The 22,182-nt window shown below is 49.0% G+C and overlaps 1 protein-coding gene across 1 annotated transcript in view; it reads right to left on the bottom strand.

Moving 5' to 3' along the window:
• Positions 1–22,182, bottom strand: part of TMEM178B (transmembrane protein 178B) — a 373,172-nt gene that overhangs the window by 233,851 nt on the left and 117,139 nt on the right. Inside the window, exon 2 of the mRNA XM_080665985.1 lies at positions 9,677–9,790. Coding sequence (XP_080522111.1) covers positions 9,677–9,790 — 114 coding nt within the window. The remainder of the gene's footprint in view (positions 1–9,676; positions 9,791–22,182) is intronic.

Genomic DNA, 22,182 nt, shown 5'->3' with positions numbered 1-22,182 from the left:
TCTGAGCCAACTGATGGCTCCCAAGCTTCAAGGCCAACCTATCTCCCTGCAACTCTTGGTCCTTCGTAGCTGAAACACAGAATGGCAGAATCCAGCACCTCAGCCAGCATCCCCATGAGCACTGAGGTGGAAATAAGGAGCACTCCTTTCCTGAGAATGGGAATATCACCTCCACTGCCTCCCCCTTGTCCTAAACAGCATCTCCCATGTTCTTCCTGGACCCTCCATATTCCCTAGTCCCCGGACACTCTCACAGTATCCTCTTTGGGGATATGTGTTTTCATTTCGGAAACAGGAGAAGGGATCTGATCATAGTACATTTTGGAAATCACAGCCTTCCTGTAAGGCAGGGCTGGGCTACAGCAGTTAGGAGAAGGACACAGTCGTTTCCATACTCCCCTCAACAATTTCCATACAAATGTACTCAGAGTGTGTTTATGTTCAAAGCTCTGAAAATGTTACTGTTTAGATACTGGGTGTATAAATCTTCTTTTAGAGCCCATGTTATTGTCTATACTGCACTATTATTGGACGCAACTGATAAAGGAGAGGGCCGCCGCTAACCCACCAAGGATCCCAAACACCGATGATTTTCTGTTCCGAGACTCCTTCCACAATATGCCACACTGTTGTCGTTCAGCAAATAATACTCAGACACTTTCTACTCCCACACCATAAACACCTGATGGGAGCTCCCATCACACACACACCTGTGCAGACAGCAAACCCACAACAGGCCCACCAACACGTACAGCCACGCACAAGGCAAACTCGCCCACACAGGCCTTGCAGAGTCAGATAGGAAAGCCCCCGAGTCCATGACGTGTCACTTCAGAGCCTTTCCTCCAGCTCCCACGGGGACCTCGGTGTCTGGCACAGCTCCATGTCCCAACAGCAATAGCACCTACTACTGCTTGGTACAGACCTTACAGAGTCACCAACTGATTTTGCATGAATCATTTTATTTGATTTAAATTTTATAATAACTCTCAACACAGGTATTATTTACCTCCATTTTAGCGATGAGTTTACTGGGTTCAAAACACTCAGTTTGCCCAGGGCCATACACCTAGAGAGTGACAGAGCTGGGACTCTATCCAATGCCCCATGGCTTATGGAACTTGAAGCTATTTCTGAATGAGGAGGATGTTAGAAACATGAGATGGAGATTGGAGACTCGATATTAGGAGGACTTAGGAGGATGGTCATAGATAACACATAAAATGTAAAATAACAAAAGGAAATACATCTTTGCTCTTCCATGCTGTTTTTCCCAATTAACAAAAAGAAATGTGGAAGAAAAGTAAATGACCACTATAACCAAATAGAAACAGACCAATTGATAGTGGGGAAGGGCACATAACAAGAATAAACCTATGGTTGCTTAATAATTATTCACCTTACTAACCAGAGTTAAGCAGTTTTCTTACAGGCCCTGGGAAACTGGAGGATGAAACAAGGCTGTAAAAAGATAAGATGCCTCGATGTGTCCATTACTCAGAAAAGAAATACATTTTGAGAACAGACTAAGGACAGGACACGCTTTGATTTGGTTGCTATGCCCAGACCCTGACCCCCTCCAGGAGTTTTTCTCAGGAACGCTGACCATTCTCCAGTCCCAGGAACAAGCTGAGCTATTTGTAACATCATGGAAGATTAGCCACCTTGTTATCAGACTTTGAGCTCCTGAAGGCGGGACTGCAGACCCTCCCCTCCCCTTTCCCTGTTACACTTGCAGTTGCACAAAGCTATCTTCTCCCTCATGTGTATATAATCAGCAACTGGCAAGGGGGGGTGGGGGAGGTGGAGAGCAGAATTTATAGGATGACCTGCTGCTCTCCCAACATGCGGCATTATTGAAATAAACACTCATATATGATTCAACCCTGTCTCTGCTTAACTTGGCTCAAGTAGTGACAGGCAGCCTCGGACCCACTGTGTCCAGTTTCACAACGACACAACTTAGGAGTCCTGTGGGAGGCTGTGCTAAACACAATGACATTCTATCTGCCGGCTCCCATGCAAAGCCCACCCAGGCTCCCTCCTCTGAGCCTTCTCTGACCACCAACGCCCTCCAGACCAAGAGTCCTTGAACTTTAATGTGATAAGAATCACACAGATGCCTGGGCCCCAGCTCCAGAGAGTCTGACCTAGTAGGTCTGGGCTGTGCCCAAGAACCTGCATTTCTGACAAGTTCCCAGCCGCTGCTGGTGCTGCTGGTCCATAGGCCACTGTGAGTAGCTCTGTTCTAGATTCTGACAGGACCTTTCCGACAGAATGGAGAACCGATGACTTCTTCCGTTAAGTCATTCTGGTTCCCAGACGTCTCTCCCCACCCCACCCCCATGGTCCTACCACCATCCTCAGAAGTGGCCTCACCCCCACCGCCCAGGACCAATCCTGAGCACTATTTGAAACTGCTGCTCTGACTCAAAAGGTCTCCCACCTTGTTTTGGGCACAATACCCCGGACCCATGTACCCCAGTCCTCAAAGCGCAGTTTCTCTCATAGCCACTGTTCTCTATTTCTCATTCTAATCCCTAATATGCCAGATTCCTTTGGTCAAGCCTCCTCCTTCCTGAACCCTGCAGTCCTGAGGCCCCAAAGGAGCACCTGCTGACCCACGGCATGGATGACAAGTGTCTGCTGCCCAGACATCTGTTTCATCCAACCCAGATTCCCTGCTGCTGAGCTGTCCCTGCCCAATGGAACTCTCACGCAGCTTCTGGCCTGGTTCCACCCCTCACTGCGTGGCTTGTGGGGACAATGAGCTCTGACTTACCTATTGGAAAGACAAATCACCTGCCACAATCAGCATCTGGAGCTGGGACAGACCCCCCCCTCTAGAGGAACAAGAAGAGTCAGATTGTAGACCATCCCTGCTTCTCCCTCGCTGTGAAAAGCAGGCCATGCCTCTGTGATATGGTAGTTTTGTCTTCTATTTTGCTTTTCATTTTCCCTGCAATGAATCCTTGCTGATTTCTGTGTGCAGGTCGGGACCTGTGATGTGTGCATGTCAACAGCATGAGCCTGTGCTCTCTGGGTAGTCAATAAACATTAAGCAACAAGCAGCTTGATCCCTTGCCTGGTTGGCACCTGGAAATACATCATCCAATTTGGAAAGCAGAATACCTTTTAATATCCCCTCCAGCACCTACCACAGGGCTCCTCCCAGAATAGGCACCCCATGAATCCTGAATGAGTAAATGAGCAAATGGAGGAAGGATGCCAGGGGGTTGTGCCCAGTTCTCCTTTGTGGCGTCCTCATCAGTATGCTTGGCGGGAAAAGAACAACTTCCAGTCTGCAGAAGCTGAGAGAATGCCTCTAGGCCACACTTCCAACCAATTCCCAGCACAGAAATTGGACCCGCACATTCCGATGAATTGTGGCTTGAAGACTGCATTTACATCGCACAGTGGTTCTCAGATTTGTTTCAGTACATGGATGTCTTTCACAGAAAAGGTTGTACCCTATCCCACCCCACCCCTACTCCAGGCCTCCTCCCTTCCCTACTCCTAAGAATCCTTCTTTTCTATCACTGACCTCTGGCCAGGCCAGCCATCTAAGTAGGCAGGATGGACAGCTGCATGTGCTAAAGTATCTCCACACAACCTTTAATCACCTCACTGTCATTCCTTTGAGTTAGGTCTCCTGAAAGATAAAAATGCTATCAGGGAAGGTAGTCCAAGAAGACATTAATATCTTAGCTCAAACAAGCTCATCAAATTAGTAAAGCTGTTTTCTAGCAGACCCCTGAGCAGATGGGACAGAGCACAGATAAGTTTTGACACAAGCAAGGAGTGTCCAGGCATGAGTTCCCACTGCAAAAGCAGGTTTAGGTGCAATACTACATTAGGGGATGGCCTTCTCTGCCTGGCTTGCTGCAAAAACCCCTCTGTGGCTCTGGGAGAACGGGCATGGGGCAGCCTGTGGGCTCAGACTGTGGGCCTCCTGAAAGGTTTACAACATCCTCTGCAAGGGTGGGTTGGGACAGAAAGATGTGGGATAATTTGCAAAAGGCAAAGACTTTAGAATAACAAGTGGCATATGGCGATGCTCTGTTGGTTGAATTTCTGTGCTACGAAGCTTTCTCAGTTCCGGGGATGGCTTCATGCTGGATGACCCCCATGGCTGCCCGTCTTGCAAGCAAGAGGCGGCTCACAACAGACTGCACACAGTGAGGGCCTTGCTGGCTGCGCTCAGACGCGGCTGCAGGCTAAGGAAAATGGCTGACGCTGCAGGGGACCTGAGCTTCCAACGTCTGGGATGTTTACCTCATTAGGCTGTTTTACATAACATCAGCCAAAAACAGAAAAAAAGAAAAATAGCTGGAGGGAGTCCGCTGGAATTCAGGCCTGGATTCTGAGTCCTGGTCTCAGATTTTTCTGAGGCCCAACAGGCAGCCCTGGCTGGGTTACCTGGCCTGCAAAGGAGCCAGAACAATGGGGACTGGGCTCCTAGGAGGAAACCCCAAGCCACTCCCAGCCCCCAAGGAGCATTATAGCTGATAGGAGCGAAGAGGTGGTTTTCATTGTTATAATTATGTATGTTCTTTCCATCCCAACCCCTGTGCTCTGCCACATTCATCTTGTCATAACCAGGGATGGCTGAAGAATGAGAGACCAGGGGTCCAGGCAACTTTGGGGCTGGGAGGCCAGGGGTCTAGATGGGAGGAAGTTCCAGAGGGTTGATGAGCAGGCTGGTCCAGGAGATGCAGGCTAGTCCATCGAGAAAGGAGAGGGTTAGTGCCATTGGGCAAAAAGCATACTTAAGTCTAAGGCAAGAAGGCCAGTGCCAGTGGGGAGAGGCAACAAGCAGCCCAGGGCCCTAAGGTGGACAGTACCTGGGGTGGCTGGAGGGGGGTCACAGATGGCTCCAGGAGACTAGAGCTCAGCGGCAGGATGCGCTAATTCTGGAAAGAGGGGGGTTGTGGAAGAGGCCGTGAGAGAAGCCAGGTGAGGAATGACTAGGTAGGGCTTGACCACCAAAATACACACCAGAGAGCTGGACAGGCTGAGCTTCTCACCATGCAGCTGGTCCCCAAGACTGAGCTAACCAACAGGCCCCCACTGTGAGTGGTCACAAGATTCGGGGACAGAGAGCCACATGTCTGCATCAGGCAAGACAGTCTGGATTTTGCTTTCTTCTCCCTCTCAGCCACATGTCCATGAAATGTCCTTGTTCCTCCCCAAAGTCTCAGTCTCCACCTCCATCTGTCTGTCTGTCTCCTTCCCTCTCTCCCCACCGCCCTTACCTTGCCTTCTCGCGCCCTCTTGAACCCCTAAGTCTTATTTCTCCTAATTCCGCTTTCCAGGGCCACTGTGTGAGTGTGTGTTTGTGTCGACTAGGGTAGTGTGAGTGCCCTCGGGAGGAAGGGGTGGGGAGCAGGGAGGAGGGGGAGGAGGTCATCTCTCTTTCTCCCTCGGGGCCAGCTGGAAATGTGCCCTGTGACCATCCGATCTAATTAGCTGAAATCTCAGCCTTGACAGAAGAAGGCTTAAAAAAAAAAAAAAAACCCCTCTAGCTTTCCTGGCTCTCAGCCTCTTGAAAGATAAGAAGATCTGATTGCAGGGAAGTGGAGTCCCAGCTCCTGATTCCCTCTGCCAGGGGCAATCAACTGTGAGCTGAAACCTCCATCTTGAAGATGCCAAGCAGAATGAGAAAACCTGGGCTCACAGCACAGAGTCTCAGGGCTCTGACCCAGGGAACCTCCGTGGCAGTTGCCCAGAGTCCCTGCCAAGTAGATCGGGAGATCTGGCAGTGAGAAAGGGCCACCCTTCTCACACCTTCCATTGGGCACCCAGGCCAGCCTTCCTATGTCTCCTGGTGCATCCCCAGGCCCAGCTCCACCCACGCCAGCCCCTCCTTCAGAAGCACTCACCTCTCAGTGACAGCTTCCCAGGCCCTGCTGCCTCCCACTCCTGGCTGCTCAGTCCTGGTCACTGGCACCCAGGCTCCCCTCCCACCATCTCCCCTTGTCCTGCCACTGGGCAGTGCCCTGGCCCCTGGCTATGCTGAAAGGACATGTCAAAGGGACACCCATGGCAGGGAGAGCAAAGTTCAAACCACTCGGATGACCTCAGGCACTCTTGGGGGTAGAACAGGACACAGAATTCTCCAAACAAGCCCTGCAAGCTCACAATGAAAAGTTTATGGGAGGAGACAACACTATGTAAGATGCCACCGCAATGCCAGCCTGCTTCCCCTTGACCACCGCTAATCTGATTCTGTCATATTCAAAACACTGAACCAGAAAACCCACCCAGAGAGTGGCATTAGACAAGCTCATCTCCAGCAGCCACCATCCTGTCCTCACTGGCCTGGTGACCCCTCGCCTGCCCTGCTCCAGCTCGGAGGTGGCGGGAGGATCTGGGTCAGGAGTGCACAGAGGCTAGACAAATGCTCATGTCACTGGGACCAAATGAGAGGCAGCAGGAAGGCAGGTGGGCTGCCCAGGGCAGGCGGCCAGGCCAGGGTGGACTGAGGCCACTGGTCCCAACTCCAGGAGTTCTGCCTTTTCTCAGGGATCTCGGGCCAGGGTGGAAGGACAAACCGGCACCGGCACACACAATATGTCACCAACAATCACCATCCAATCCAAAGCCAGAGGCTTGTCACCACGTCACTCAGACAACTCAGCATTCAGACCTCATACACGGAGACCACCACCTGCGCATGCACATGCACGCACACACTCTCACATGTGTGCGTGGTGTCCTGGCCTTCACATCCCAAGATGGTTATTATCTCTTTGCACTTGGATTTGAAGCCTTTCACATGCTCGTCACCTGACCATAAGGTGAATGAGCTCACGGCCAAATAGTTATGCCTCTCAAGGGTGGGGCTGACTGTTCCAAAGCCACTGGCATAAATTTTAAACCAAATTGTGCATTTTCCTATTGCAAATTGTTTTCTTCATCAACGGTTGATGATCAAATGCAAATTCTTGATGAAAAATGTAGAACCTAAATTTAACCAAAGTCCAAAATATTTGCCAGTTGTTTCAGAAAACAAAATCAAAATTCTTCACTTTGGCAAAAATTATCTACTAAGAAAAACTATAGAATGTAAGATAGTATGGTCAACTTATAAAATAATAACCAATTTAGTGTCAAATGAATGTATTTGATCCCACTAATAAAATTAAAGAGCAAAGGACTTTCAAGTAATAAATTAGAGTTTTTGTGTGTGTTTTTTAATTTCCAGAGCTTGATCTTAGGAGTTTGCTAATCTTTGATAGTTTCTACTTTATTTCCAAGGGGGGTTATGTGCCATTACCATCTGACCTTTGAAAACTAGAATGGGCATATACCGTGTGTCCCCAGGATGCCAGCTTTGCCAATGACATGTAGCACCAACTTCAGATGAGACAGATGCTCACCTGCCCTCTAGCTAAAAATAGCTGTCATCGACGTCAGGAATGGCAAATATTCTCTGCCTGCTCAACAGCCCATTAGGCCACTCAGTGAAAGAGGCAGATGGGTCTCACACCAAATGGCAGCCTCCACTTCACCAACATTCGGTGCCCAAAACCTTTGCAAATATCAGTGGCGGAGATGGTTTTGATCAGTTAAAAATAGATCTGTGAGCACCTCAATTCACAGCATAAGCTGCAATCTGGTTTTTGCCAACCCATCGGCACTACAGTTCGGGAATGAGGACCCTGGAGACATCAAGCTCAAGAACATTCCACAAACCTTAGCATCAGCCTCCTCCCTCCTTTGCCGGTGCCATGCAACATATTTTCAGCGGTACTGCAATGAGCGACCCATGTGCATTCCAGAAGTCTACTGGATAGACAGCCAGAAGAGTTTTATCTGGTTTCCCTTGAAGGGAATTTGTGCAACTGACTGCAATTGACACTAAAATAATCCTCCTTGCTGGAAAACTTTCACAAACTACCTGCATTGCTCAAAACAATTTTACTATATAGTAATTATGGCATTGCCTCATAATCACTTGCTGTGTGAATGTATCTCTCTTCCCCCACCCTCCTTCACCTCCAGATACGAGCTGCGGCCTCAGTATCCACTACGTGACAGTACATAAAGACATACAGCAACTTTGGTTGAACTGAGTGAACTTGAATTGAAGCTGTTATGTCAATAACTTCTTCCCTTATATTCCATTATGACCCCTATGACTTAAATTATATTTAAGTGGTTATTCAACAAGGCCTATCGTGTATCCTGAACATCCCTCTTAACCTCTAAGGCTTTTATAACTGACTACACTAGACCAAAGCAATGTGAGAAATAAGCAGTCATGGTCAGGTATTTATGAAGTTGGCTCCTTACATGTCTACCTCCAAAAAGGAAATTAATAAGCCCAATTATTAGACCCTCTGAGGCAAAACTCACATTAGGATTAAATAGCATATGGTGTGCTTTACTGAATGGCTAGCACATAGGAACAGTCTTTGAACATGACCTCTCTGGCCCATGTCCTGGTTAGTGCCTCTCATGATGACAAAGCTTGTAGAGACAACCGTTTGGGTAATGCCTTTCCATCCACTGACACCTGCCCTATCATTTCAGGCCAGTGGCAGGTAGGAACAACCATTCTGGCCACAAGCTTCTTCCTGAAACCAATGAATGATTGATCTGTTTTGTTTACTTCTACTTGTCTCTCCCACTCCAAACTATAGTTGTCTGATTAAAGCCAAACCAAAAAGTGAAATATACCTGGGAGGCCCAGGCATGCAAAAGATAACCAGACAGCAATAAGGAGAAGAAAGATGTTTTTGGCCTTCATCAAAGTTTACCATCCTTTTTATTAAGAAACAATAAAAGGCCCTCATTCACATAGCAATGTAAACTGAATCTTAACCTTGAGACATGTGACAAAAGCTGAAACAGGAAAGATATGACAAGAAACAAGGGCAGCATGAGGCTTACTAAGGAGTAAGGATGTGTTCAACTGAAGAACCGTGCCAGCAATGAAGGCGAGCTTTCATGACACACAGCAGGTATCCCCCATGGGACAGAAGGGTAAAAATAGCCAACTAGCTCTGTTTACTCATTAAGCCACACTTCCATCATAATTTAAGTCTCTGAGGATCTCTGACCAAGAAATTCCCCAACAATAGAAGCAGACATTGTGATCTTTGCTAAGCAACTGCATGAGAACCAGGGTCCCAAAGCCTCACTCTGAGGGAAACAGAAACTTGTAAGTAGAGGACCAGATCTTTGGTGACCCCACCCGAATGCAAATTCCCAATGTGATGCAGCCCGAAACCAACAGCGATCTCACCCTGTGCAAAGGATGACACAAGGGATAACAGGTTGCCACAATAATACTTGAAGCAGCTGGGAGACAGGCTCGAATGAAATCCCAGGAGTTGGTTCGGTCAGGTAGGTGAAATCTCAAATGCTTACCAGTGATGAAAGATCACTGATCAGTGTCTAACTACTAGTTGGTTTTTCTTGTTTGTTTGTTTTTGTTTTTGTCTTAATTTTAGGAGCAGACTCCTCAGATCTACAATACAATCAAAACCAACCGAGGCAATTCTGACCCACAGACATGGACACTTTGAGGACCTGGTTCCATGTGCTGAGATTGTCCACAGGCCTTGGAAGGAGGCACATCCATCTGTCCAGACCAAGCTGTTGGTGGGCATTCAAACCCCCGAGCCCTCCAAAGGTCACAGTCAAAGAAGGAAACAGGTGTACTTACGCAGGGCGTGCCACTCATCCTGGCGGATGGTCTTCGTGATGTTGAAAGTGAGGTTCCTTGGGATGGTGGCTGAGGAGTAGTGGTATTTGATGTATGTGCATCGTTCAATTTCTCCTGGCAAAGACAGACAGGAAACCAAATGTTAATGAGGCAGCAATCATTTTGGAGGCAGTTTCCGGGATCCATTTTTCTGTGGGGAAAGGGACTGGTTTTATATTGACCCTGGTGACACCCACCCTTTATGCAAGGCAGTAACTTTGACTCCAAAAGAATAAGAGAGAAGAACTAAAATCAGACACCAATCAATTTAGATAGAAAAACATATCTCTGGCATCATTCAGAGGTGGAGAGGGCCACAGTTTAGGGTGATGGCTTGCTAAGAAGGTGGTACCCATGTTTGTTTAATCTTAAGAAAATAACTTTCAAGTCAAGGCATCAAAAGACATTATTGGTTTGCACCCCTGGACCAACAGAGAGCAAGCTTCGACCTTAATGATGTCATTTGTTAGAGGGGCCGCTTCCCTTTTCTCTATCCCATCCCCCAACCTCACCTGTGAACACAAAGCACTCAGATCAAGCCCTATCTCCTTGAACCGGTCTCTTCTTGGGTTTCTTGGACAAAATTAAAGCCCCTGAACACACTCAACAAGTCAACAACTGGCCCAATAGGACTTTTACTGATTTGTTTTTATTGACCAATGCATGCTTCGTTAGTCAAATTATCAAAATTTTCTGAGATCTCACATCAGAGGCTTTCAAGGTATGGTTCTGGGAATGCAGCATCAGCATCCTCTGATTATTTGCTAGAAATGCAATTTCCCAGGCCTGACCCCAGACCTACTGAATCAGAAACACTGAGGTCAAGACTGCAATCTCAATTTTAATAAGCCCTCCAGGTGATTCTGTTATACACTTAAGTTTGAGAACCCCTGCCTTGGAGAAGGTAATAGAATTGCCAATGTATTAATTCATAAATCTACCATGTTTGCAAATTCCAACAGGAAGGCATGATTAGGAGTTCTTCCCTGACACTCTTAGTCCCTGCAGGCATTTCCATGGACATTTGCTTCTTTGAGGGGTATTAAAACTCAATGTCAGGGCATCATGAAGAATCAGGAAAGGAATGATTTTTAAAAGTTAGGGGTTTTAAAATTTGGTTTTGCACCTGAATGGATTTTGATGGTAATCCATTTTGCACCCCACTGATTTTCAATTTATAAGTGGTGGCACCTGATTGAATTGTTTGACCCCTGGTTCACTGTCAGCAGGGAAACCTGGCAATTGGAGAAGTGCAATAATTTAGACAGTGCCTCTCATGAAACTAATGCCTTACTGTAAATCATGCCTGGACAGCTGCCCAACTGCCAGTTATTGGCAGTCACTCTCCAACGGGACAGACGCTATCCAAAGAAGCGAAGTTGGGCAAAGTGCTATGCACTCTTTACTTTTGTCTTCGATTTGTCAAATCCTCTGCCTCTGTCCCCTTAGCCTACAGCGTCCTGAAGTCTCTCACATTCCCCCTGACTACATCGCCACCTTGTCTTCCTTCTTCCCCTAACTTGCTACTTCTGGAACAAAGTAGGCTACCAGATGGGTCTCTATTTCCTCAATTCACATTCATACCTCAAACCCACACACTCCAGTTTCCATTACTAGCACAACCTCCCATCTGGTCTATGACATCCTAAATCCCACAGTCATCCCAAGGCCTCCTCCTCTCCAATGGTGCCCCTCCTCCCCGACATCCAACTGGCCACCAGATTCTGCCAGCTCTACCTCAGAAACGTCCCTGGGTCCAGCCTCTCTTCTCTGTCACCACTCTTCTCTGTAGTAGTCGCATGAACAAGGACTGACGTCAACAGACAGACTTGTTTACTGAGACTTACTAGGTAGGAGAGCCAGGCCAAGTGCTTTGTAGACCTGCAGTTCCCACCTTGACTTATGTCATGGTGCCCACAGAGAAGAAGTGTGTGAGAACCTAGGATAAGCAGAAGCACTGCCAGGCCCTGCCCAGTCTCCATGGAGGCTGAAGGAACCAACATCCACACACTGTAACCCATTCATGTCCTGTACTTATCCCACCAGCAGGAATGCTGTCTTGAACATGTCCTACCTAATCCTTATACAACCCAATGAAGGAGGCGTTATCACGAATATCCCCCTATTTTACAAATAAGGACATGGAGTCTCAAGAATATCGAGTGATTTGCTCAAGGAAGTAGCAGCTCAAGGATGAGAACCCCGAACTGTCAGATTGAGTCTCCCCCACCTGGCCACTCTTCACATTGCTGCTTGGAGTGTCTTCCAGAAAGGAAAATGTGGTCTTGTTTACCCCCATGGTACCCCACACTCCTCAGAAAGCTCCAGCCCCCCCTCCAGGTCCCCTTCGGCCCAGTCATCACACACCCTGGGCTCCAGCCAGGTGGCCCTTCACACCTTGCCCCGACTGAGCCCTACCTGTTCAGGACACTGCACCTACTCTCCTCCCTGCCTTTCTTCACACGATACACGTCTACTTGTCCTCAGAGGAGGCCTAAATGGCAGCTTCTCAGCAAAGCCTTCCTTGTGTCCACAGCGCCCAGCAGTAGGCATCACTGGCCCCACCCCCTCCTCCTCAGGCTCCTGTCCTGCCCAGCAAACCCACCCATAGGCTGTGATATATCTGTTTACATGCCTCACTCCCCCACTAGATTATGAGTTTCTAAAGGGCAGGGACTTGTCTTATCCATTCATCTTTATCTCCCTCGTTCCCAGCACAGGGTGAGCACCAATAACATGTGCTTTGAAGAAAGGAATGACTAATATGAGGTACCCTTTAGAAGACCGCAGTGGGCAAGGGATCCAACAGCTTCTATTATATACAGGGGATTGAAATAATTGAGGCAAATTCGAACGTAATGAATAAAAGGAAGTGGTTGCTGCAGAACTCTGCGTCAACAGCAACACTCCTTCCCTGTGCGGACAGTGTACAGAGCGGCTTATCAGTCACAGTGAAGTGGAAGTAACGGCAAATGCACACAGGAGCCTCTTACTGAACCTGGAAATATAATCCAAGGGGCAAATAGGACAATGTTTTAAAAGAAAAAAAAAGGAAGAAAAGAAACAGGAGAGATAAAAAGAGGGTAGAGGATTTTTTTTTAAATATATTTTATTGATTTTTTACACAGAGGAAGGGAGAGGGATAGAGAGTCAGGAACATTGATGAGAGAGAAACATCGATCAGCTGCCTCCTGCACACTCCCCACTGGGGATGTGCCCGCAACCAAGTTACATGCCCTTGCCCGGAATCGAACCCGGGACCCTTCAGTCCGCAGGCTGACGCTCCATCCACTGAGCCAAACCGGTTTTGGCGAGGATAGAGGATTTTATCAGTGACTACCTTGGCCGAGGGCTACCTTGGACAGGTACCGCTGAGCAGGTTATGCCCTGACAACACCTCTGAGGATACCTGGATGCTGAAATCCAGCCGCTGCCCCGCTCACCATGCGTGCCCCCTGCTGAGATAGGGGAGCATTGCCCCTGCCAGAGGGACTGCCTCAGTCTAACCTGCACAAGGGTGTCATAGAAGCTAGCAGCTGCACTACACTCAACAATTTCAAGATCAAACAAAATATTCCCAAAGTCCCACTGTTTACAGCCAGATTGGCGCCCACCACTAATGTCTCAGAAAAGTACCTGATTTGGAGCTAAACTCAGGTTATCTCAGTGTCAAAACAACTCAACAAATAACCACAGGTTCCAGGTGGGCTGCAGTTACCTCCCTTAGCCCCGATTACCCGCAGCGCACCCGGCAGGAGCAAGGAGCTGGCGACAGACACCTCAGGTGGCCGGCCAGGGAGCCTGGCAGGGCCTCTACCACAACTGTGGCCCCCTTGGAGGCCTCACTGTTTCTTTGCCTCAGGGACGCGAGCATCCTGCCTCGACAGCAATTAGGTTTGAAAGACTCAAATATTGCCTAAGAAGAGAGGCAAAATATTTATCCATGTGCCTGCGGGTCCTGTCAGTGTGCTGGGCTTTTGTAAACACAAGCACCATCTGGGCACCAAATTTGTGTGCCCAGAATGTGGGCTTCCCAATGCAAACAGGTTTTCCTGCCACAAACGGTGCAGAGGGGCCACCTGGAAGGCAGAGGCGAAGCTCAGGGCCTTACCTGGGAAGATCAAGCCGGTCTTCCAGACTCCTGCATTCCAGCCAGAGACTGAGCCTCCCCTCAGGAAGCCTCATCTATGAGATGGGAGGCACTCGGGGGTAAGGGACACTTTACACCTTCAACCTTCTGACTGGTGACGCTCCTGCATGTCAGGGTCCTAGACAGACAGGATGCCCACATGGGGAATGGAGGAGAGTTTCAAAAAGGGACAATTTACAAAGCTGAGCAGAGGGTGTAAAGAGACCCGCAGAGGGTGGTGCAGGGACCTGGCGCTGGCAACGGGAGTTGGCATAACCCGAAGGCCCAGAAAGGGAGCTGTCACCTGACATGGAGAGGGTGGCTGTCTGGAGAGGTGATGCAGCCTTTGGCAGAGGGTCACAGCCAACCTGCAGTGAGGGGGCAGGGTATAAACACCCAACCTCTCCCGCTTCCTTCCCTCATCTCCCGCCTGTTCCCCCAATAGCCGAACTCAAATGGAAGCCAGAGGGCAGGCCAGCCTTCAGGAGCAGAGAGGAGGTGCAAGGCAGGGACTGGATCCAAGGGGCAGATACAGGCTCACTCCCTCTGAGGCCGGAAGAACAAGAGCACAGGTATACCCAGAACAGATGATGACACAGAGACTGGGAGGGGACTGGAAGAGGGGACGCACACACATTGAAGTCTGGATCTGACCACACCTTAACAATCATACCAGCAGGCCGTTTCCCTCTCACGTGTATCTGAGTACTTAGGGAAGTAGTCTATTCCTCAAGAGTAATAGCAGGAGTCTTCTTAGGCAGAGTGATTTCAGAGGCAGCGCTGGGCCCCACCCCCAATCCATCGAAAATTATCTTCCCTGAGCAGGTGCCATAGTACTTTCAATTCTTCCATTAGAGTCATTCCTTTGGGTCAGATATTGTTCTCTTAGGCACCCATTTTTAAAGCTCTTTTAAATAAGTCTGAAGGAGTAGCATGAGTCACTAATGCTTAGATGTGAATGGGCTTCCACAGTCCCCTCCCTCCAGACCAGAGGGACCCTAAGCAGCAGAGAAAAGAGATGCTGAGAAAGGCATGAAGGACCCATGGCAGCTCCTGAAGAGGTGGGGTGTAAGCTCCAAAGACAAACCCACAACTTTGAAACTGTTTCCAGTATTGGCCAGAGTGGGCCTGAGGAAGAATCAGAAATGGACTCCCCCACCCCCTCACTTTAAAAGTGGAGTAATCGGTGCAGCCAGTATGGAAAACAGTATGGAGATTCCTTGAAATATTAAAGCTAGAATGACCACATGATCCAGCAATTCCACTTCTGGGTATTTAGCCAAAGGAAATGAAATCACTATTTCAAAGGGATATCTGCACCCCCATGTTCATTGCCACATTATTCACAGCCAAGATATGGAAAAAACCTAAGTGTCCATCGACAGATAAATGCATAAAGAATATGTATATATGAGATCCATATACACAATGGAATATTTTTCAACCGTAAAAAAAAAAAAAGAAAAGAAAAAAGAAAACCTTGCCACTTGCAACAATATGGATGGACCTTGAAGGCATTATGCTAAGTGAAATAAGTCAGACAAAGACATACCATATAACCTCACTTAATGTGGAATCTTAAAAAAAAAAACAACTTATAGATATGTGGGGGAAGCGCAGGACTTGGTTGCAAAGTCTGTAAGGAGGATTCTCCAAAAGGTCGGGGTCTCTGGGGAGACCTTGCTGAAGGTGGCAGCCCCTGCCTTGACTTTTCCAAACAAGTCTGAGCCCCAGGTGTTTTGCTGGAATCTCTATGTTTGGTCTTTAAGACCCGACCTTGTAGAAGCATGTACTTTCTCAAGGATACTTACCCTGCTGATTGTATCTAAAGGTTAATTTCACTTCAAGCTGTTGTTACAATAAAAGCCTAAGGAGGCAGGCAATTGGGGCTGTTTTGGCTCCTTATGCCAACCAGCTCCTTAGTCTTCTCTTTCACAGAAACGTGTTTCAGCATAATCTATCATCCATTGCTCAGGGTCTGCTAGTCAGTCCTGGCATAGATACAAAGAACAGATTGGGGGTTACCAGAGACAGGGTAATGGGGGTGGTGGGAAAATGGGCAAAGATGGTCAAAAGATACAAATTCTGAGTTATAAGATAAATACTTTCAGAATATGTAATATGCAGCATGGTGACTGTAGTTAACAATACTGAATTGTATATTTGAAAGCTGCTAGGAGAGAATTTCTTAAAAGTTCTCATCCCAAAGAGATAACTGTAACTATGTGAGGTGATGCATGTTAACTAGACTTACTGTGGTGACCATTTTGCAATCCTATCTAATAAAAGAGTAATATGCAAATTGACCTTACCTCCACTACACTACAAGCCACACCCACCAGCCATGCCCACCAGCCAATCAGGAGGGAACATGCAAATAAACCAAACCAAGATGGCTGCAGCCACAGAGAGCAGGAGGGAGGCTTGGGTTTCCCTGGCAATGGAGGAAGCCAAGCTTTCTGCCTGCCCTTGCTGGCCCAGGTCTCCACTCAATGCTACAAAGTTTCAATGATAGAAGATACATAAAACCAAACAGAAATGACGGCAGCCACAGAGCTGGAAAGAGCAGGAGGCTAGGGCTGCCTGCAGCGATGGAGGAAACCAAGCTTCTGCAGCCCTGGCCTGCTTTGGCCTCCACTTAAGGCTACAAAGTTTCAATTATAGAAGATACATAAATCCCAACAGAAATGGCTGCCGCCACGGAGTGAGCAGAAGGCTTGGCTCCACTCCAGGCTACAAAGTTTCAATTGTAGAAGATAAATAAACCCCAGATACCAGGGCCTCTGCTTGGGTTGCTGGGGGGCATGGCCAGCCTGCAAACCACCACAGGCCCCTTGCCCAGGCTGCCCCACGCCCCAAGGGAACCCCCACCCTGATCCAGGACACCCTTCAGGGCAAACCAGCTGGCCCCCACCCATGCACCAGGCCTCTATCCTATCTAATAAAAGAGTAATATGCAGATTGACCATCACTCCAACACACAAGATGGCTGCCCCCATGTGGTCAAAGATCCTGCCCCCATGTGGACACAAGATGGCCGCCACAAGATGGCCTGCAAGGGAGGGCAGTTGTGGGCGATCAGGCCTGCAGGGGAGGGCAGTTAGGGGTGACCAGGCCTGCAGGGGAGGGCAGTGAGGGGTGACCAGGCCTGTAGGGGAGGGCAGTGAGGGGTGACCAGGCCTGTAGGGGAGGGCAGTTAGGGGCAAACAGGCTGACAGGGGAGCAGTTAGGCATCAATCAGGCTGGCAGGGGAGTGGTTAGGGGGTGATCAGGCTGGCAGGCAGAAGCGGTTAGGGGCAATCAGGAAGGCAAGCAGGCGAGCAGTTGGGAGCCAGCAGTCCTGGATTGTGCGAGGGATGTCCGACTGCCCATTTAGGCCCGATCCCACTGGACACCCAATGGATGGCAGTCGGACATCCCTCGAGGGGTCCAAGATTGGAGAGGGTGCAGGCTGGGCTGAATTTCGTGCACTGGGCCTCTAGTATATATACACTAGAGGTTCGTGCACTTGGGCGGGGGGGGGGGGGGCGTCCTTCAGCCCAGATTGTGAGGGTGCGCAGGCCAGGCTGAGGAACCCCACCGGTACACAATTGGGGCTGGGGAGGGATGTGGGAGGTTGGCCAGCTGGGGAGGGACCACGGGAGGGCTCCAGGGCCTGTCTAACCCATCTCACTCAGTCCTGATCAGCCAGACTCCAGCAGCAAGCTAATCTACTGGTCAGAGGGTCTGCCCCCTGGTGGTCAGTGCATGTCATAGAGAGTGGTTGAGCGGCATTAGCATATCATGCTTTGATTGGTTGAATGGCCGACCAGACACTTAGCATATTAGGCTTTTATTATATAGGATAGCAAATCAACACATTGTACACCTCAAACTAATACAATGTTATGCCAATTATATCTCAATAAGACTAAAAAAAAGTGGAATGAGGCTGGTTATGTGATGGTCAAATGTATTTAAGAAAAGTTGGGCTAGACAACATTTAAATGGTTTACTTATTGTAGGACTTTAAGGGTTTTAATGTACATTGTGACACCCCCAGAGGGACAGGTCTGGTACACAAACTTTCCCAGATGCCTCTGACCCAAAATCCTTTTTATCCAAAGAGCAGTTTCTACTGCTAGACTGTGAGTCCATCAAACCAGAAACCAAGTCTCCTGTTTACATTTCTACCCCCAGGGCCAGGCAAGCTGTTGGCACACAGCGAGCCCTGAGTATATATTTGGATGAATGAAGAATGAATATCAGGGCCTGTTACCTGATCAGTGATCTACAAGGTAAATGAAGCTGTTGGCTCTGAGCACTTGCTGGTCTCTTCTGGGAAGCCATGTCTGGGGGCCTCCAGCAGAGCTACCCAGGGTGGAACACCCATCCAGGCCCTGTTTGCATAAGTCAGGGTCTCTGTGGACAGAACCAAAGCAGTGGCTCTCAGGGCCCTGGGTGCTCCTCGATTCCAGCCACAGCGGCAGTGGGTGCTCCCCGGCAAGGTGACAGCTCCCATGTCAAGCACCCAGCACCCCATGTGGCAAACTTCACAAGTCCACTTGGCTCCTGCCGGGTGGCCTGCGGGAGTGCAGGAGAGTCACTGCTCAGGAGGGCAGCCCTCAGTGATGGGGCGAAAGGCACCCGTCCTCTGGGAGGTTAACTGTGGGTGCACTCTGCACAGCTTCTGAGAGAAAGGCCTCTGGGGCCGGAAGCTCACATGCACACGTCACTGGTTTCTCCTCCTGTTTCCTGGGAGCCCCCAAGTCCCTGTCTCCGCTACTTGGGGGAGAGGGCAAACTAAGAAGGACCCTCTAATGGAAAGCAGTGAATGTGGTTTACATGTTTGAAAACATTGTGGGTGGCAGTAAGGAAAAGGGATTGGTCCCACTTAATGCTGAGGCCACTTTGAAGGGTGACATGGGCTCCCAGAGCTGAGCTCCCCCCTTTCTTTCTCAGCTCCCCCACACCCTTCTGTTCTTCTCTTCTGTGGGGATCCAAGTGTCCTAGAGACACAGGGATGGACAACTGACCACCTCTGAGCGTCTGCATGTTTCCTTCATCTCAGAGTTCCTTCTTTAAAAACAAACAAAAAACCACCTATTCAATGCCTTCCATATGCCAGACACTCATATTTTATCCCGCCACCCTCACAAGGTAAATATTAGAGAAATAACCCGTTTGACTGATGAAGAGGGAGAGTTTGGACAGGTGAAGGTCCACCCAGAGCCGCTCGGGAGCTGGAGGAAAGCCCGTGTCCCTGTGTGAGCGCTGTGGTTTCTGACGCCGCGGCTGCAATGACTGGCTGCCTGGGTGAAGAGCCCCTGGAAACAGGACTGCTTTGCAGCCACAGTGCCTCGTACACGAAGGAGCTCTAGACGTCTACTGATGAAGGAAGAAAGAAAGGGAGGAGGCGACGTCACTATGCCTGCTGCTCCTCTTCCCACCGTGCCAATGGCAAAAGCCCAGAAAGCCGAGGTCTGTCCCACTGACCTGCCTCAGCTATGGCCACAGCGTTCGCCTGCACGGCCTCACTTTGATGACTATCTTGCCCACTGGGCTGACAGTTCTTAGTCATCTTTCTAGCCTGAGGCCTTTGCTCTGTGCTTAATAAATGGGAAGATTAAGTAGAAAGCAAAGAACACAGAAAAAATGTAACGCTACAGTTTTTTTTAAAAGATGAAACCAATTCAAGCTTTAAGTTTGGGGCTTTGTCCCCTCTATAAAGGGCATTTTCTCAAAATCAAAGAAACAAGTTGAAATGACATCTTAGCAGAAACAGGAAGCAGGGAGACTTTCTTGCAGGGAATTGGGACAGGCACAGATCAGACTCAGCGTTATCATAGCTGAATTCCGTAGCCAGCCACAACGTGGAGCAGAGGAACGCCGGCATTTAGGGGATTAAAGGTTTGACATTAGAAGCAAAACAGTGTCCCTGATGAAACAGGAAGGAAACCAGGAATGTCCCAGAGGCTCAAGGAGGGCCAATGGAGATTGGAGTTCCCACCCCTAACCCCAAGCCTTTGTCCCCAAGCAGAGCAGGAAGGGGACAGGAGTCAGGAGGGCGAACCTTGGGCAACCCACCAACCAGCAATGCTGACAAGGGCTCTTGCAATTTAAGATGCACCTCCCATGCCTCCTTAGTGCCTCTGCTCCTCCCAGCTGCTCTGAGCCAAAGGATTTGCAAGGCTTAGTGCTGCTGCAGGCCTGGCCAGAAAGGATGTTTTCTTGTCTTCAGGCTGAGCAAAAGTGTTACCTCCATTTTTATTTTTAATGCTTTCAAGTGCTTTGCATTCTGTCTGCTTTGTTTTTGGTGCTTGTGGTATTGGCATAACCTTCTTAGTGTTATTCTGCATGCACTGCATAGATGAAATCCTAAATATTTAATTCCTTTCCATTCTACGTTACAAAAATGTTTGTTATGATCAGTGCTTAGGCGCTCCTGATTCACACACACAGAATTTCATTCTCAAGAAACCTGCTCCCAAGTGCCAGCTCCCTGCGCACCCCACCAACACATTCCTGACCCCTCACCCCATCCTTCTGCTGGCTATATTGTAACAGGGATTTGTATATTAATCATGTCTCTGTAGTAAAAGCTCTGAAATAGGGGAGCTTGTGCTTTCCATCTCCGTATACCCAATGGCCAAAGTGGTGCTATTATTAAAATGAGTATTAGCGTGTGCTCAATGAATGCTTTCTAAGTGACTTTATGATACAGCATTATCTCATTTAAACCTAAAAGTGAGGTCCTCTTATTATCCCCATTTCACAGATGAGGGCATCAAGGCTCCGAAGAGGTATCCATCCTGCCAAGAACGCACAACTCTTATGTATCACATAACATGCTCACCTAACATGCAAAGAGAAATTGGGAAAAATCAGCTCTTCTTCAAGGTTTTCCATGGGGAACAAATAAAGCAAAACTTTTCCATTTGCTGGGATTTCCAGCATCTAGACTTTGCTGCTCTTATCAGAGGAAGACAGAGCATTTGCTTCCAAAGCTCCCCTAACGAACTGGAGAGAAGGCAGCTCGCAGGCTCACTGGAGGACAGCTTCAGAGTGTCTGCTCCCCTGTATCTGGCCATCGAGCCTCCACCACATCCTTGTCCCCACCCCAGGACAAGCCACTTACCAGTGGGCCCCTGAGGCAAGTTACTCAACCTCTCTGAGCCTCATTTTCCCATCTGCAATAATACCACCCACCTCATAAGACTGATGAGGAATAAATGAGATAACCCATGTAAAACCTGCTCCCTAGTAAATATTCAATAAATGCTCGCATGGTTTATCAGTTAGTCTCTGGGACACCATCTTGTGCCCGTATAACAGCCCATAAATATTTAAAGACAGCACTCTCACCCTCCCACCCCAGTCTCTGCTTTCCTTCCAGGAATCTGAACACTTCAGGGTCTGCAACCACAGTCATAAAAACTCGGCACAGCCCTGGTCTTCCCCTCAGTGCTCCATCTCTGTGTCAAAATCTCTCCGGTGCCACACAGGCCACAATCACTCCCTCCTACAGTCAGGCCAATGTGAGACCTGCAGGACCCTGAGCTCCCCGGGTCTGGGAGCCATAACTCTGTGGAATCAGCCGGCTCCCTGTGCGCTCGTGGGAAGCCGTGTACCAGGCGCTCACACGGAGGGGACAGTGCCCATGTATTTTCCTCCAGGGAAGCTATTAGGCCACCACGTGCATGGTCAGCTGTCTTTTCTTGTTTAGTGGTTGTTTTTCATGTTTTGGTTTGTTGCCTCCTGCAGAATCTCCTATATGGTCCAGCCCCTGAAGAAATTTTTGGATCGTGATCTTGTCATTCCACAAATTGGCAATCAGTCCCACACACTCTGTCAGCGGGCCATCCCCATCCTCCAAGTCATGACTAAAACCCTCATCAGGGCAGCACTGGGAGAAGAACACTGCCCACACACACCACAAATGTCCTTGTAACCAGACATCAAACCACTGAGAGAGAGCTCTTCAGGTGGGGCCATTCGGCCTGCCAGGGATTCCTCTCGCTGACCCACCTCCCCATCCCAATCCCCTGTCTCATCCACCTGGATATCATGAGAGACCCTGCCCACACCATTCACCCCACCAACCCACCTAGAAGCACCTCCGAAGAGGGAACGAGGTCACTCTGGCGTGCTTGCTCAGTCTCTCGGCATCACAGCTTCCTGGCTGAGCGCTCACCCACCTGTTTAATGAGACCCGTGGACAGTTTCCAGAGCATCCTCTTGCCGAGCTACTCCTCTGTGTCCACGGGCCCTGCTCATCTACCTCCAGGCTCACAGAGCTGTAGATGCCCTCAGACCATCTGGTCTCCCCTCTCCAGCAGGATGGTCCCACTGGAGATGC

Source organism: Plecotus auritus, assembly GCF_963455305.1.
Source record: "Plecotus auritus genome assembly, chromosome: 4".
NCBI classification, from domain to species: Eukaryota; Metazoa; Chordata; class Mammalia; order Chiroptera; family Vespertilionidae; genus Plecotus; species Plecotus auritus.
Note: the sequence above shows the minus strand (reverse complement) of the source record. Positions and strands in the feature narration are given on the sequence as shown.